The sequence below is a fragment of the Oncorhynchus nerka genome, linkage group LG20, assembly GCF_034236695.1.
Source record: "Oncorhynchus nerka isolate Pitt River linkage group LG20, Oner_Uvic_2.0, whole genome shotgun sequence".
Taxonomy (NCBI): Eukaryota; Metazoa; Chordata; class Actinopteri; order Salmoniformes; family Salmonidae; genus Oncorhynchus; species Oncorhynchus nerka.
In genome coordinates, this window is record NC_088415.1 from 85,623,773 (window position 1) to 85,639,002 (window position 15,230).

The 15,230-nt window shown below is 39.6% G+C and overlaps 1 protein-coding gene and 1 pseudogene across 1 annotated transcript; one reads left to right on the forward strand and one right to left on the reverse strand.

Moving 5' to 3' along the window:
- The window catches only part of LOC115117258 (mesoderm induction early response protein 1-like), a 33,180-nt pseudogene extending 19,680 nt beyond the window's left edge, over positions 1-13,500 (reverse strand).
- A 25-nt stretch (positions 13,501-13,525) lies between these two features.
- On the forward strand, positions 13,526-15,228 carry LOC115117257 (relaxin-3-like). The gene is made up of 2 exons (XM_029645724.2): positions 13,526-14,571; positions 14,897-15,228. Exons 1-2 carry the CDS (start codon positions 14,394-14,396, stop codon positions 15,034-15,036), a joined length of 318 nt encoding a protein of 105 aa, XP_029501584.1. The 5' UTR covers positions 13,526-14,393; the 3' UTR covers positions 15,037-15,228.
- Positions 15,229-15,230: the final 2 nt, after the last annotated feature.

The following is a 15,230-nucleotide window of genomic DNA, read 5'->3' on the forward strand; positions in this document are numbered from 1 at the left end:
ATTTCACCACGAGGCCAATAGTGACTTTAAAACATGTTACATAGTTTAATGGCTGTGATAGGAGAAAACTGAGGATGGATCAGCAACATTATAGTAACTCCACAATACTAACCTACATGACAGCGAAACGGAATATTGTACAGAATAAAAGTATTCCAAAACATACATCCTGTTTGCAATAAGGCACGACAGTAAAACTGCCAAAAATGTGGCACAAAAATGTAATTTATGTCCTGAATACAAAGGGTCATGTTTGGGGAAAATCTAACATCACGGAGTACCATTCTCCATATTTCCAAGCATAGTGGTGGCTGCATCATGTTATAGGTATGCTTGTCATCAGCAAGGACTAGGGAGTTTTCTAGGATAAAAAGAAACAGAACAGAGCTAAGCACAGGCAAAATCCTAGAGGAGAACCTGTTTCAGTCTGCTTTCCAACAGACTCTGGTAGAAAAATACACCTTTCAGCAGGTCAATAACCTAAAAGTTGCTTACCAAGATGACATGGAATGTTCCCGAGTGGCCTAATTCTTACAGTTTTGACTTAAAATAACTTGAAAATCTATAGCAAGACTTGAAAATGGATTTCTAGCAGTGACCAACAACCAACTTGACAGAGCTTGAAGAATTTAAAAAAGATGAATGTGCAAATATTGTACAATCCAGGTGTGCAAAGCTCTTAGAGACACAAAAAACTCTTAGCTGCAATCGCTGCCAAAGGTGATTCTAACATGTACAGAGTAAGGGGAGTGAATACTTATAGTACCAGTCAAAAGTTTGTACACACCTACTCATTCAAGGGTTTTTCTTTATTTGTACTATTTTCTACATTGTATTATAATAGTGAAGTCATCAAAACTATGAAATAACACATGGAATAATGTAATAAACCCCCCCAAAAAAGTTTTAAACAAATCCAAATATATTTTAGAATCTTCAAAAGTAGCCACCCTTTGCCTTGATGACAGCCTTGCACACTCTTGACATTCTCTCAACCAGCTTCATGAGGTAATCACCTGGAATGCATTTTCAACAGTCTTGAAGGAGCTCCAACATATGCTAAGCACATGTTGGCTGCTTTTCCTTCACTCTACGGTCCAACTCATCCCAAACTGTCTCAATTGGTTTGAGGTCAGGTGATTGTGGAGGCCAAGTCATCTGATATCAGCACTCCATCACTCTCTTTCTTGGTCAAATAGCTCTTATACAGCCTGAAGGTGTATTTTGGGTCATTGTCCTGTTGAAAAACAAATGATAGTCCCACTAAGCCCAAACCAGACAGGAAGGTGCATTGTTGCAGAATGCTGTGGTAGCCATGCTGGTTAAGTTTGCCTTGAATTTTAAATACAATTACAGACAGTGTCATCAGCAAAGTACCCCCACACCTCCTCCTCCATGCTTCACGGTGGGAACCACACATGCAGAGATCATCCGTTCACCTACTCTGCATCTCACAAAGACACGGCGGTAGAAACCAAAAACCGCAAATTTGGACTCAGACCAAATGACAGATTTCCACCGGTCTAATGTCAATTGCTCATGTGTCTTCGTCCCATCAAGTATTTTCTTATTATTCGTGTCCTTTAGTAGTGGTTTCTTTGCAGCAATTCAACCACGAAGGCCTGCATCATGCGGTCTCTTCTGAACAATTGATGTTGAGATGTGCTTCACTTGAACTCTGAGGTGCAATCTGAGGTGGAGTTAATTGCTGATTTCTGAGCAAGTCTCTTCTTCTTATCGGTGTCCTTTAGTAGTGGTTTCTTTGCAACAATTCGACCATGAAGGCCTGATTCACGTAGTTTCATCTGAACAGTTACTGTTGAGATGTGTCTGTTACTTCAACTCCGTGAAGAGGTTATTAAGGCTGCAATCTGAGGTGGAGTTAATTGCTGATTTCTGAGGCTGGTAACTCTAAAGAACGTATCCCCTGCCGCAGAGGTAACTCTGGGTCTTCCTTTCCTGTGTTGGTCCTCATGAGAGACAGTTTCATCATAGTGCTTGATGGTTCTTGAGACTGCACTTGAAGATACTTTCAAAGTGCTTGACATTTTCCTTGTTGACGGACCTTCATGTCTTAAAGTAATGATGGACTGTCATTTATCTTTGCTTATTTTAGCTGTTCTTGCCATAATATGGACTTGGTCTTTTGCCAACTAGGGCTATCTTCTGTATACCAACCCTACCTTGTGACAATACAACTGAAAATGTCTCAAACACATTAAGGAAAGAAGTCCCACAAATGAACTTAAAAAGGCACACCTGTTAATTGAAATGCATTCCACGTGACTATCTCATGAAGCTGGTTGAGAGAATGCCAAGTGTGTAAAGCTGTCATCAAGGCAAAGGGTGGCTATTTTGAAGAATCTAAAATAAAAATAAAATATATATTTTGATTTGTATAACACTTTTTTGGTTACTACATGATTCCATATGTGTTATTTCATAGTTTTGATGTCACTACTATTGTACAATGCAGAAAATAGTAAAATAATAAAGAAAAACCCTTGAATGAGTAGGTGTGTCCAAACTTTTGACTGGTACTTTATGTACTTCATTTTCAATACATTTACCAACATTTCTAGAAACATTTTTTCACTTTGTCATTATGGGGTATTGTGTGTAGATGGGTGAAAATCTATTTAGTCCATTTTGAATTCAGGCTGTAACAACAAAATGTGGAATAATTCAAATGGTATGAATACTTTTTGAAGGCACTGTAGAACAAGATCTCACAAACAATCCAATATAAAAAGCGTATCTCGGTGATGGAAACAAAGATGCATACTTTCGAAGTACTTGAGGGTCTGTGATCCGCGTATCAGCTCTGCCGTGCAGTGGGATTTGACGGAGCGCGTGCGACCCTCGCTGGACAACTGGTTCTCGTTCCCCATTCCTGACGAGATCTTCACCCTCTCGGTCTGAACACACACCCCAAAGCATTACACACAATTTCTCCCCCCCAATGGTACATTCAAAGAAGCCCCTTTGCAAGGGTGTCCACCCACTCTGCCCAGAGTGGGAGAAAACACTTTCCCTTCCTTATGTTATAAACTATAAAAAGGGCACTGAAGAAGGCAGTGATGCCGAAACGTTGGCGATTTACCCAATAAATGACTGAGAGTTTATTTATATATATATATATATATGGAGAGTGCGACAATTTTTATAGTTTATTCGCCGATAGTCAGCAACTCCACACAAAGTAATTTTCTGGGTGGGCGCCAGCTTGTTTTTTTTTATCCTTATGTTATAAAATACATTTTACCAAGACAAATATGATTCTAAATTATCTAAATCTCTAACATATCACTAACAGTATATCCAAAAAGTCTGATTTCATAACCTAATAAACTCGGCAAAAAAAAAAAGACCCTGTCTTTCAAAGATAATTCATAAAACTCCCAACAACTTCACAGATCTTCATTGTAAAGGGTTTAAACACTGTTTCCCAAGCTTGTTCACTGAACCATAAACAATTAATGAACATGCACCTGTGGAACACTCGTTAAGACACTAACAGCTTACACAGTAGGCAAATAAGGTCACAGTTATGAAAACTTAGGACACTAAAAAGAGGCCTTTCTACTGATTCTGAAAAACACAAATGGAAGATGCCCAGGGTCCCTGCTCATCTGCGTGAACGTGCCTTAGGCATGCAGCAAGGAAGCATGAGGACTGCAGATGTGGCCAGGGAAATAAATTGCAATGTCCTTACTGTGAAACGCCTAAGACAGCGCTACAGGGAGAAAGGACGGACAGCTAATCGCCATGGCCAGCGAAGAGCCCGGATCTCAATCCCACTGAGCATGTCTGGGACCTGTTGGATCGGAGGGTGAGGGCTAGGGCCATTACCCCCAGAAATGTCCGGGAACTTGCAGGTGCCTTGGAGGAAGAGTGCGGTAACATCTCACAGCAAGAACTGGCAAATCTGGTGCAGTCCATGAGGAGGAGATTCACTGCAGTACTTAATGCAGCTGGTGGCCACACCAGATACTGACTGTTACACATTATTCCATTTCTGTTAATCACATGTCTGTGGAACTTCTTCAATTTATGTCTCAGTTGTTGAATCTTAAGTTCATACAAATATTTGCAGAAAATAAACACAGTTGACAGTGAGAGGGCGTTTCTTTTTTTGCTGAGTTTACATCCGATAATAAGCACCAAGCTCTGTTGACAGAGATACAGTGGGGCAAAAAAGTATTTAGTCAGCCACCAATTGTGTAAGTTCTCCCACTTAAAAAGATGAGGCCTGTAATTTTCATCATAGGTACACTTAAACTATGACAGACAAAATGAGAAAAAAAAATCCTGAAAATCACATTGTAGGATTTTTAATGAATTTATTTGCAAATTATGGTGGAAAATAAGTATTTGGTCACCTACAAACAAGCACGATTTCTGGCTCTCACAGACCTGTAACTTCTTCTTTAAGAGGCTCCTCTGTCCTCCACTCGTTACCTGTATTAATGGAACCTGTTTAAACTTGTTATCAGTATAAAAGACACCTGTCCACAACCTCAAACAGTCACACTCCAAACTCCACTATGGCCAAGACCAAAGAGCTGTCAAAGGACACCAGAAACAAAATTGTAGACCTGCACCAGGCTGGGAAGACTGAATCTGCAATAGGTAAGCAGCTTGGTTTGAAGAAATCAACTGTGGGAGCAATTATTAGGAAATGGAAGACATACAAGACCACTGATAATCTCCCTCGATCTGGGGCTCCACGCAAGATTTCACCTTGTGGGGTCAAAATGATCATAAGAAAAATCCCAGAACCACACGGGGGGACCTAGTGAATGACCTGCAGAGACCTGGGACCAAAGTAACAAAGCCTACCATCAGTAACACACTACGCCGCCAGGGACTCAAATCCTGCAGTGCCAGACGTGTCCCCCTGCTTAAGTCAGTACATGTCCAGGTACGTCCGAAGTTTGCTAGAGAGCATTTGGATGATCCAGAAGAAGATTGGGAGAATGTCATATGGTCAGATGCAAATATAACTTTTTGGTAAAAACTCACCTCGTCGTGTTTGGAGGACAAAGAATGCTGAGTTGCATCCAAAGAACACCATACCTACTGTGAAGCATGGGGGTGGAAACATCATGCTTTGGGGCTGTTTTTCTGCAAAGGGACCATGACGACAGATCCGTGTAAAGGAAAGAATGAATGGGGCCATGTATCGTGAGATTTTGAGTGAAAACCTCCTTCCATCAGCAAGGGCATTGAAGGTGAAACGTGGCTGGGTCTTTCAGCATGACAATGATCCCAAACGCACCGCACGGGCAACAAAGGAGTGGCTTCGTAACAAGCATTTCAAGGTCCTGGAGTGGCCTAGCCAGTCTCCAGATCTCAACCCCATAGAAAATCTTTGGAGGGAGTTGAAAGTCCGTGTTGCCCAGCAACAGCCCCAAAACATCACGGCTCTAGAAGAGATCTGCATGGAGGAATGGGCCAAAATACCAGCAACAGTGTGTGAAAACATTTGACCTCTGTCATTGCCAACAAAGGGTATATAACAAAGTATTGAGATACATTTTTGTTATTGACCAAATACTTATTTTCCACCATAATTTGCAAATAAATTCATTAAAAATCCTACAATTTTTTCCCTCATTGTGTCTGTCATAGTTGAAGTGTACCTATGATGAAAATTACAGGCCTCTCATCTTTTTAAGTGGGAGAACTTGCACAATTGGTGGCTGACTAAATACTTTTTTGCCCCACTGTATGCTTGTTTTTGTGATAAATTTTACACACAAAAAAATACCATTAATGTGAAGTGTATACTAAAATATAAAAATACTAGGTCATGTCTCAAAATCGATATCTATCTTACCTCAAATGTTTTATATCCTCTGGATTTGAGAAGAAAGAGGAGTTCAACGGTGAGGCTGTCAGTTAGCCTTAATTGTAGCACAGCATCCAGCCTACCTGACAATGCTATTGTCCAGATTTTTGACCAACATTATTTTCTTGCCTCCATTGACCTAGTCACTCCAATGTTGGCCATCCTACAAGGCTAAAAACTCCATCACTTTTGAACAGATTATGACATGAGGTTTGGACCATTGTTTTTGTTTTTTTGATTATGTGTATAACTAACATATTACCCATTGGTCAAAAGATGTTTTTGATTGGACATCCTACCCTTTGAAACAACAAAATCAACATTCATTACTCATGTATGAAATAGAGGCATCAGCATCAACGCTGACTAGATGTATCTATCATCAGCAAATTTGTAACAACTATACATTCTGACTGAATGTGTCAACCATGTTGGCTGTAAAATATGTAGTGATGCTTTATAACAATCAAATTAGAACAGTAAGGTGCAAACAAGCATTCCTTCTTTATGACTGTGTTGGTTGATATCCTGTCACTTCAGGAGATTCATGGCACCCACCTTATTCCTCTTCAGCTCGCCAATGTTTCTACTGCTTTCATCATTGTCCACATCCTCCTCTTCCTCCTCTTCCTCATCCTCCAACTCCTCTTCATCCTCAAAGTCTTCCTCCTCCTCTTCTTCATCCTCTCCATCTGCAGGTGAACCGCCGCCACATCCGTACATACTCAACAACTCATGAATGGGCATCTCTCCCTCCTATGGCACAAATGGAACAACAAAAAATCCCTTTTGTTACACACTGAATTTAGTGGATTACCCTTAAAAATAGAAATCACTGGCAAAACGTTGCAATAATAGGGATCAAATAGTCTATATATGCAGTACCAGTCAAATAGTCTATATATGCAGTACCAGTCAAATAGTCTATATATGCAGTACCAGTCAAATAGTCTATATATGCAGTACCAGTCAAATAGTCTATATATGCAGTACCAGTCAAATAGTCTATATATGCAGTACCAGTCAAATAGTCTATATATGCAGTACCAGTCAAATAGTCTATATATGCAGTACCAGTCAAATAGTCTATATATGCAGTACCAGTCAAATAGTCTATATATGCAGTACCAGTCAAATAGTCTATATATGCAGTACCAGTCAAATAGTCTATATATGCAGTACCAGTCAAATAGTCTATATATGCAGTACCAGTCAAATAGTCTATATATGCAGTACCAGTCAAATAGTCTATATATGCAGTACCAGTCAAATAGTCTATATATGCAGTACCAGTCAAATAGTCTATATATGCAGTACCAGTCAAATAGTCTATATATGCAGTACCAGTCAAATAGTCTATATATGCAGTACCAGTCAAATAGTCTATATATGCAGTACCAGTCAAATAGTCTATATATGCAGTACCAGTCAAATAGTCTATATATGCAGTACCAGTCAAATAGTCTATATATGCAGTACCAGTCAAATAGTCTATATATGCAGTACCAAATAGTCAAATAGTCTATATATGCAGTACCAGTCAAATAGTCTATATATGCAGTACCAGTCAAATAGTCAAATAGTACCAGTCTAGTCTATATACAGTACCAGTCAAATAGTCTATATATACAGTACCAGTCAAATAGTCAAATAGTCTATATATACAGTACCAGTCAAATAGTCTATATATACAGTACCAGTCAAATAGTCTATAAATACAGTACCAGTCAAATAGTCTATAAATACAGTACCAGTCAAATAGTCTATATATACAGTACCAGTCAAATAGTCTATATATGCAGTACCAGTCAAATAGTCTATATATGCAGTACCAGTCAAATAGTCTATATATGCAGTACCAGTCAAATAGTCTATATATGCAGTACCAGTCAAATAGTCTATATATGCAGTACCAGTCAAATAGTCTATATATGCAGTACCAGTCAAATAGTCTATATATGCAGTACCAGTCAAATAGTCTATATATGCAGTACCAGTCAAATAGTCTATATATGCAGTACCAGTCAAATAGTCTATATATGCAGTACCAGTCAAATAGTCTATATATGCAGTACCAGTCAAATAGTCTATATATGCAGTACCAGTCAAATAGTCTATATATGCAGTACCAGTCAAATAGTCTATATATGCAGTACCAGTCAAATAGTCTATATATGCAGTACCAGTCAAATAGTCTATATATGCAGTACCAGTCAAATAGTCTATATATGCAGTACCAGTCAAATAGTCTATATATGCAGTACCAGTCAAATAGTCTATATATGCAGTACCAGTCAAATAGTCTATATATGCAGTACCAGTCAAATAGTCTATATATGCAGTACCAGTCAAATAGTCTATATATACAGTACCAGTCAAATAGTCTATATATACAGTACCAGTCAAATAGTCTATATATACAGTACCAGTCAAATAGTCTATATATACAGTACCAGTCAAATAGTCTATATATACAGTACCAGTCAAATAGTCTATATATACAGTACCAGTCAAATAGTCTATAAATACAGTACCAGTCAAATAGTCTATATATACAGTACCAGTCAAATAGTCTATATATACAGTACCAGTCAAATAGTCTATATATGCAGTACCAGTCAAATAGTCTATATATGCAGTACCAGTCAAATAGTCTATATATGCAGTACCAGTCAAATAGTCTATATATGCAGTACCAGTCAAATAGTCTATATATGCAGTACCAGTCAAATAGTCTATATATGCAGTACCAGTCAAATAGTCTATATATGCAGTACCAGTCAAATAGTCTATATATGCAGTACCAGTCAAATAGTCTATATATACAGTACCAGTCAAATAGTCTATATATGCAGTACCAGTCAAATAGTCTATATATGCAGTACCAGTCAAAGGTTTGGACACCTACTCATTCCAGGGTTTTTCTTTATTTTTAATATTTTCCACATTGTAGAATAATAGTGAAAACATCAAAACTATGAAATAACACATGGAATCATGTAGTAACCAATTTTTTTTTAAACAAATGAAAATATATTTTATATTCTTCAAAGTAGCAACCCTTTGCCTCGACAGTTTTGCAGCTTCATGAGGTCGTCACCTGGAACGCATTTCAATTAACAGGTGTGCCTTATTAAAAGTTTCTTTCCTTCTTAAAGCGTTTGAGCCAATCAGCTGTGTTGTGACAAGGAAAGGTTGGTATACAGAAGATAGCCCTATTGGGTAAAAGACCAAGTCCATATTATGGCAAGAACAGCTCAAATAAGCAAAAAGAAATGACAGTCCATCATTACTTTAAGACATGAAGGTCCGTCAACAAGGAACATGTCAAGAACATTGAAAGTATCTTCAAGTGCAGTGGAAAAAACATCAAGCACTATGATGAAACTGTCCCTCATGAGGACCGCCACAGGAAAGAAATACCCAGAGTTACCTCTGCTGCAGTTCATCAAAGTTGCCAGCCTCAGAAATGAGCAAATAACTCCACCTCAGATTGCAGCCTTAATAACCTCTTCACGGAGTTGAAGTAACAGACACATCTCAACAGTAACTGTTCAGATGAAACTACGTGAATCAGGCCTTCATGGTCGAATTGTTGCAAAGAAACCACTACTAAAGGACACCGATAAGAAGAAGAGACTTGCTTGGGCCAAGAAACACGTACAATGGACATTAAACCTGTGGAAATATGCCCTTTGGCCTGATGAGTCCAAATGTGAGATTTTTGGTTACACCAGCCGCTGTCTTTGTGAGACGCAGAGTAGCAGGGATGCAAACAGCTGAGGGCCCAAAAATGTGACTTTTTTTGGTTGCACTGAAACATGCGGAAAAAAATCCCTGCTAGGGGGAAAATGCAGGTTTTAACTAATTAAACAACAAAGAATATGACATACATGATCAGTCTCGGTGTGTAAAATAAAAAGTGGTTAATATGAACCTAACTCACAGCTAAAAAATAAATAAAAAAGCAATCCAATGTTATTTGTTGCTTAAACTTTACTGCAAATGACACTTAAGTCCTGAGAAAAAAACAATACAGTAATATTGCAGTTACATCTGATCAACCCCATTGAAGCTCGCATCCGCTACAAGACCATGGTGCTTGCCTACGGAGCTGTGAGGGGAACGGCACCTCGGTACCTCCAGGCTCTGATCAGGCCCTACACCCAAACAAGGGCACTGCGTTCATCCACCTCTGGCCTGCTCGCCTCCCTACCACTGAGGAAGTACAGTTCCCGCTCAGCCCAGTCAAAACTGTTCGCTGCTCTGGCCCCCCAATGGTGGAACAAACTCCCTCACGACGCCAGGACAGCGGAGTCAATCACCACCTTCCGGAGACACCTGAAACCCCACCTCTTTAAGGAATACCTAGGATAGGATAAAGTAATCCCTCTCACCCCCCCCCCCCCCCTTAAAAAATTTAGATGCACTACTGTTCCACTGGATGTCATAAGGTGAATGCACCAATTTGTAAGTCGCTCTGGATAAGAGCGTCTGCTAAATGACTTAAATGTTAAATGTAAATGTAATGTAATGTACCATGACAGCCTTTATAATAGAATGTTTATAATGGAATGCTTGTGACAACACACATCTAATTATTGCACTTTGGGAAAAAACACCTTAAAGTAGAACTAGAATGAAAAACAGGCATTCTATTTTTGCTCTATTATAGTGGCCACTAAAGTAGACGTCGATCAAGTGCACAAGGCTACATTGTGTGCAAAAACGTTCAATGTGTAAAAAAAATAATAATCCCGACTCACTGTCACACGTGTTACTGTCAAGTTCAACGCAACTAAAGCAATATCTTTGGGCTACACTGCACATTATTACATTGTACACTTTCTGCCTGTGGACATCTGTTCTACAATGTGCCAGCAGAGCATGATACCCTTTGTTGGCATAATTCATCTCTTTCAGGCAGAGAGAACACATGCAATATCCATTTTAATCTACTGTATTGAAAACATGAGAAAGTGTGTGGTGTTCCATAAACTAAATTATATGATCAGTTAAGTTGGCCGACGTGAGTAAGACCTTTAAACAGGTCAACATACACAAGGCTGCGGGGCCTAACACATTTTCAACATGTCCCTCATTGAGTCTGTAATACCAACATGTTTCAAGCAGACCACCATAGTCCCTGTGCCCAAGAACACAAAGGCAACCTGCCTAAATTACTACAGACCCGTAGCACTCACGTCTGTAGCCATGAAGTGCTTTGAAAGGCTGGTAATGGTTGACATCAACACAATTATCCCAGAAACCCTAGACCCACTCCAATTTGCATACCGCCCAAACAGATCCACAGATGATGCATTCTCTATTGCACTCCATACTGCCCTTTCCCACCTGGACAAAAGGAACACTTATGTGAGAATGCTATTCATTGACTACAGCTCAGCGTTCAACAGCATAGCACCCTCAAAGCTCATCACTAAGCTAAGGATCCTGGGACTAAACACCTCCCTCTGCAACTGGATCCTGCTCTTCCTGACAGGCAGACCCCAGCCATAGACTGTTCTCTCTATTACCGCATGGCAAGCGGTACCGGAGTGCCAAGTCTAGGACAAAAAGGCTTCTCAACAGTTTTTACCCCCAAGCCACAAGACTCCTGAACAGGTCATCAAATGGCTACCCGGACTATTTGCTTTGTCTTTCTATAAGACAATGACCCAAAACACACCTCCAGGCTGTGTAAGGGCTATTTGACCAAGGTGAGTGATGAAGTGCTGCATCAGATGACCTGGCCTCCACAATTACACGACCTCAACCCAATTGAGATGGTTTGGGATGAGTTGGACCGCAGAGTGAAGAAAAAGCAGCCAACAAGTGCTCAGCATATAGTATGTGGGAACTCCTTCAAGACTGTTGGAAAAGCATTCCAAGCGACTATCTCATGAAGCTGGTTGAGAGAATGCAAAGAGTGTGCAAAACTGTCATTAAGGCAAAGGGTGTCTACTTTGAAGAATCTAAAATATTTGTATTTGTTTAACACTTTTTTGGTTACTACACGAGTCCATGTGTTGTTTCATAGTTGTGTGTCTTCACTATTATTCTACAATGTAAAACATAGCACAAATAAAGACAAACCCTTGAATGAGTAGGTGTGTTCAAACTTTTGACTGGTACTGTATATAACTAACAGGTTACTGTCCACAGGGCCATATTCATTAGAGCATGAATACTGTAGCAAAAAGGTTTGCAACATAAAACAAAAACAAGTGTTTCATCTTGGACACATTCAGGTAGTCTCTCCCTGTTTCAGTTCATCTTCTTCCAGTGCATGAATACAACCCAGGATAACTTTCAAACCACTAAATTAAATGATTTTGAGACGCACCCGGGCAAGGTCGTCGATCTCATTGCTAAAGTTGGTCTCTCCCTCGAGCCTCTCCTCCTCTTCCAGTGTGCGTTCGTCGTCAAAGTCGTGGACGAGCATATCTGCTGAAAGATCAAACTCATGGTCCTCTGCTGAACCTCCTGAGGAAAAACACACCAGGAAATTTTAAGAGGAGATAGTCGATGAAATAGTGCTTCATGGTTTATAACGAAAATATTATTATGACAGTGGGATTTGTTCCGACCAATTTTACTTCATACGTGTTAATGTTCTAATGAGGATTTTTTTAAATGGCACATTCATTAGAAAACACACAATAATATTTACCTGGGCTCGTACTCCCAACGGAGGGCTAAAACAAAACTCAAGATTAGTCAGAACCACATACACAAGTACAACACACGTAGCTGTAACTTTGCTGTAACTTTTCGGTTCAGAGAGATTTTCAGTAAATTATGCGGTTTTCTGGACGAGGCCAATGTAGTCTACAGACAAAAGGCCTGAACAAAAACATAAATAGGAACTACGACACAGTAAACGGATCATCCGTCTGCTAACGTTAGTAGGGTAGTGGATGGAAGGCAAAGTAAAAGCGCGCCTGAAACTTACTACTGGCTCCTCGTTGGCTAACGCCGACGTAAACATTTATATCGGTGACAGTAGTTGTTTTGGTGGTTGTAAACAAGGAGACCTCTGATGATCAGGCCAGCATTGAAACAAGTCAAATCAGACATTTCAAGTGAGCGATAATCAAATGGATTGTTCTCTCAGAATGTGGACACTTTGAATGATAGATAGCTATTTGCTAACCCACTGCCTCAGTTAACTAATCACATAATTACTTAGCTACATAGTGTCGCTTTCAGTACGCAGAATACCACCAGGTCAACGACAAAAAATGCAATAGCATTCGAGAATATGAACTTTGATCATTTTCGAGTGAGTAACGTTAACGCTCGTAGTCAGCCAAGCTTCCCCAACAATAGCTACGTAGCTAGCTTAGCATAGCCATCGCGCTAACTAGCCAGGCATCATCGCTAAAACTGAAGTTTGCAAAATAGAATTTATGGAAATGAGACAAGTTTAATATTTTAAAATGTATATCGCTTCTCCGTATTTTAGTACATATTTATCGCTTCTCATTTTGGGCCTGTGCACCCGACAGAATCAACTCTATAAACCTAAAAACATTCTTATTTTCCAGAATATTTATTGGACTTTGCGTCCTACCTCCGCCATGTTTGAAATCCTGTAGGGTCACATTGGGGGTCAGCGATTTCCCGGATAGACTTGTGCTGCAGGCCGTGCTATCTGGGATCCTTGGGACGTCCCTTCCCCATTGAAGTTGGAATTTAAAATGGTTAGGGTAAGTGTAAAGGTAGGAGTTAGAGTTACTATCTTGATTTACAATCTTCTTCAAGAGAGTGTATAAGAAAAATAACGTAGCTACAAACATGGGTGTAATTTAGCTATCACCAAAATAAGCAGACCATAACTTGATGTTATACTGATAGGGCTTCACATAGACTGTTACCTTTTGGAGGAGAAATACAAGTTTATTGCGTTTGTTTTTATTGAAACTTGATTTAACTAAAACTTTGAAATAGTGGTAAAGGGGACCGTTTTTCACAGAAGTGTGGTTGTCATAATTTCAAGGGATTATAGTTCTACCTATGTTTCTTATTGCTATGAAAATGTAATGGCCTACAATTACCTGCATTTAATTGAGGTAATAATTGAGGAGCAAACATGAGTAACTCAGAAAACAGACCAAATATTGTGAGATCCAAAAATGATGTCAAGTCCTTTCTTGGAATTGTTGACATTGTGATGAGAAAATTGCCACAAATACCACTATGTTGCTATGTGGAAGGCCATTGCCTGAATCTGTTTTTACGATGGCCGGATATCTATATCTGTATCTATATCAAGATACCCTCATTAAGGAACACTTTACCAGAGCATGGCAATAAACTGTCTCTCACTATCAAAAAACAAAATGTCATCTGCAGATGATGATTACCAGACAGGAGGCACATCACCATCACAGTACGTATGACACATCTGAAAGACTGTAGGAAAGCATGACTAGAGAGCCTATATAAAAAGGGAGACCACACAGGTGTCTTCAGAGAGACAGAAACGGTGTGTACTGAATCAACTATCTACAGCATCTTGATCCACGGAGCCACCATGAAGTCCCAGTTGTTCTCTCTGCTGCTGCTGTGTGTGCTGTGTGTAAGGGAGGTTCGATTGGAGGACGCTGCGACTGTGAGAGCTGTGCGGCTCTGTGGACGGGAGTTCCTGAGGGCCGTGGTGTACACCTGTGGAGGGTCAAGGTGGAGAAGGCTTCCAGTAGAGGACATAAATGGTCAGTATCACAGAATTATATAGAACTGCATGATATTCTATCTCTATGGTCGTACTCATTATTTGAAAATTAGTGGCATAGCAGTAGCATCTGTTACAAAATTAGAAATATAACTCAAGTCTTTTGCTATATGCCATAATGTAAACTTGAATGATAAATCATCATTCAACCTGCAGCTATGATGTGTGCTAAATGTTTGTGAAGTTTTATAATAGTTTGCCAGAGAATGAAGCAAGAACAGACACTGGTTGCCCATTGCAGTATGTACATTAACAGTTTAGAATATTATGAAACATTAATAACAGTTGGTGTTCTGGTTGTCCAGGAAGGGTGGACCAGAATGGTCTGAAACCATGGGGGGCTGAGCCTGTGATGGACCAGAGACGACGAGACTTGAACGAAGCCCTGACCACCGTGTGCTGTCAACTGGGCTGTCGGAAGAGCGACCTTACAATCATGTGCTAGGGGCCAATGCGCAGGCATTGGCGACAAGGCGTTAATGTTTGTTGGAAAATAGTCCTTATTCAATATAGTTGTTTGGCTTCAATGGATGTCAGCTAAAGATATCATTAATTCCAATTACTTTCATTTACTTTTATCATGACTTTCAATGAAATTCCCCCATTGATCTTATCAGCAATAAAAATTGGACTTGTAAC

Bases quoted from the DNA above. Each gene is read 5' to 3' on its own strand.
- LOC115117257 (XM_029645724.2), top strand. From the start codon at position 14,394: ATGAAGTCCCAGTTGTTCTCTCTGCTGCTGCTGTGTGTGCTGTGTGTA. The intron at 14,572-14,896 runs GTCAGTATCACA...CTGGTTGTCCAG, and splicing joins TCCAGTAGAGGACATAAATG to GAAGGGTGGACCAGAATGGT.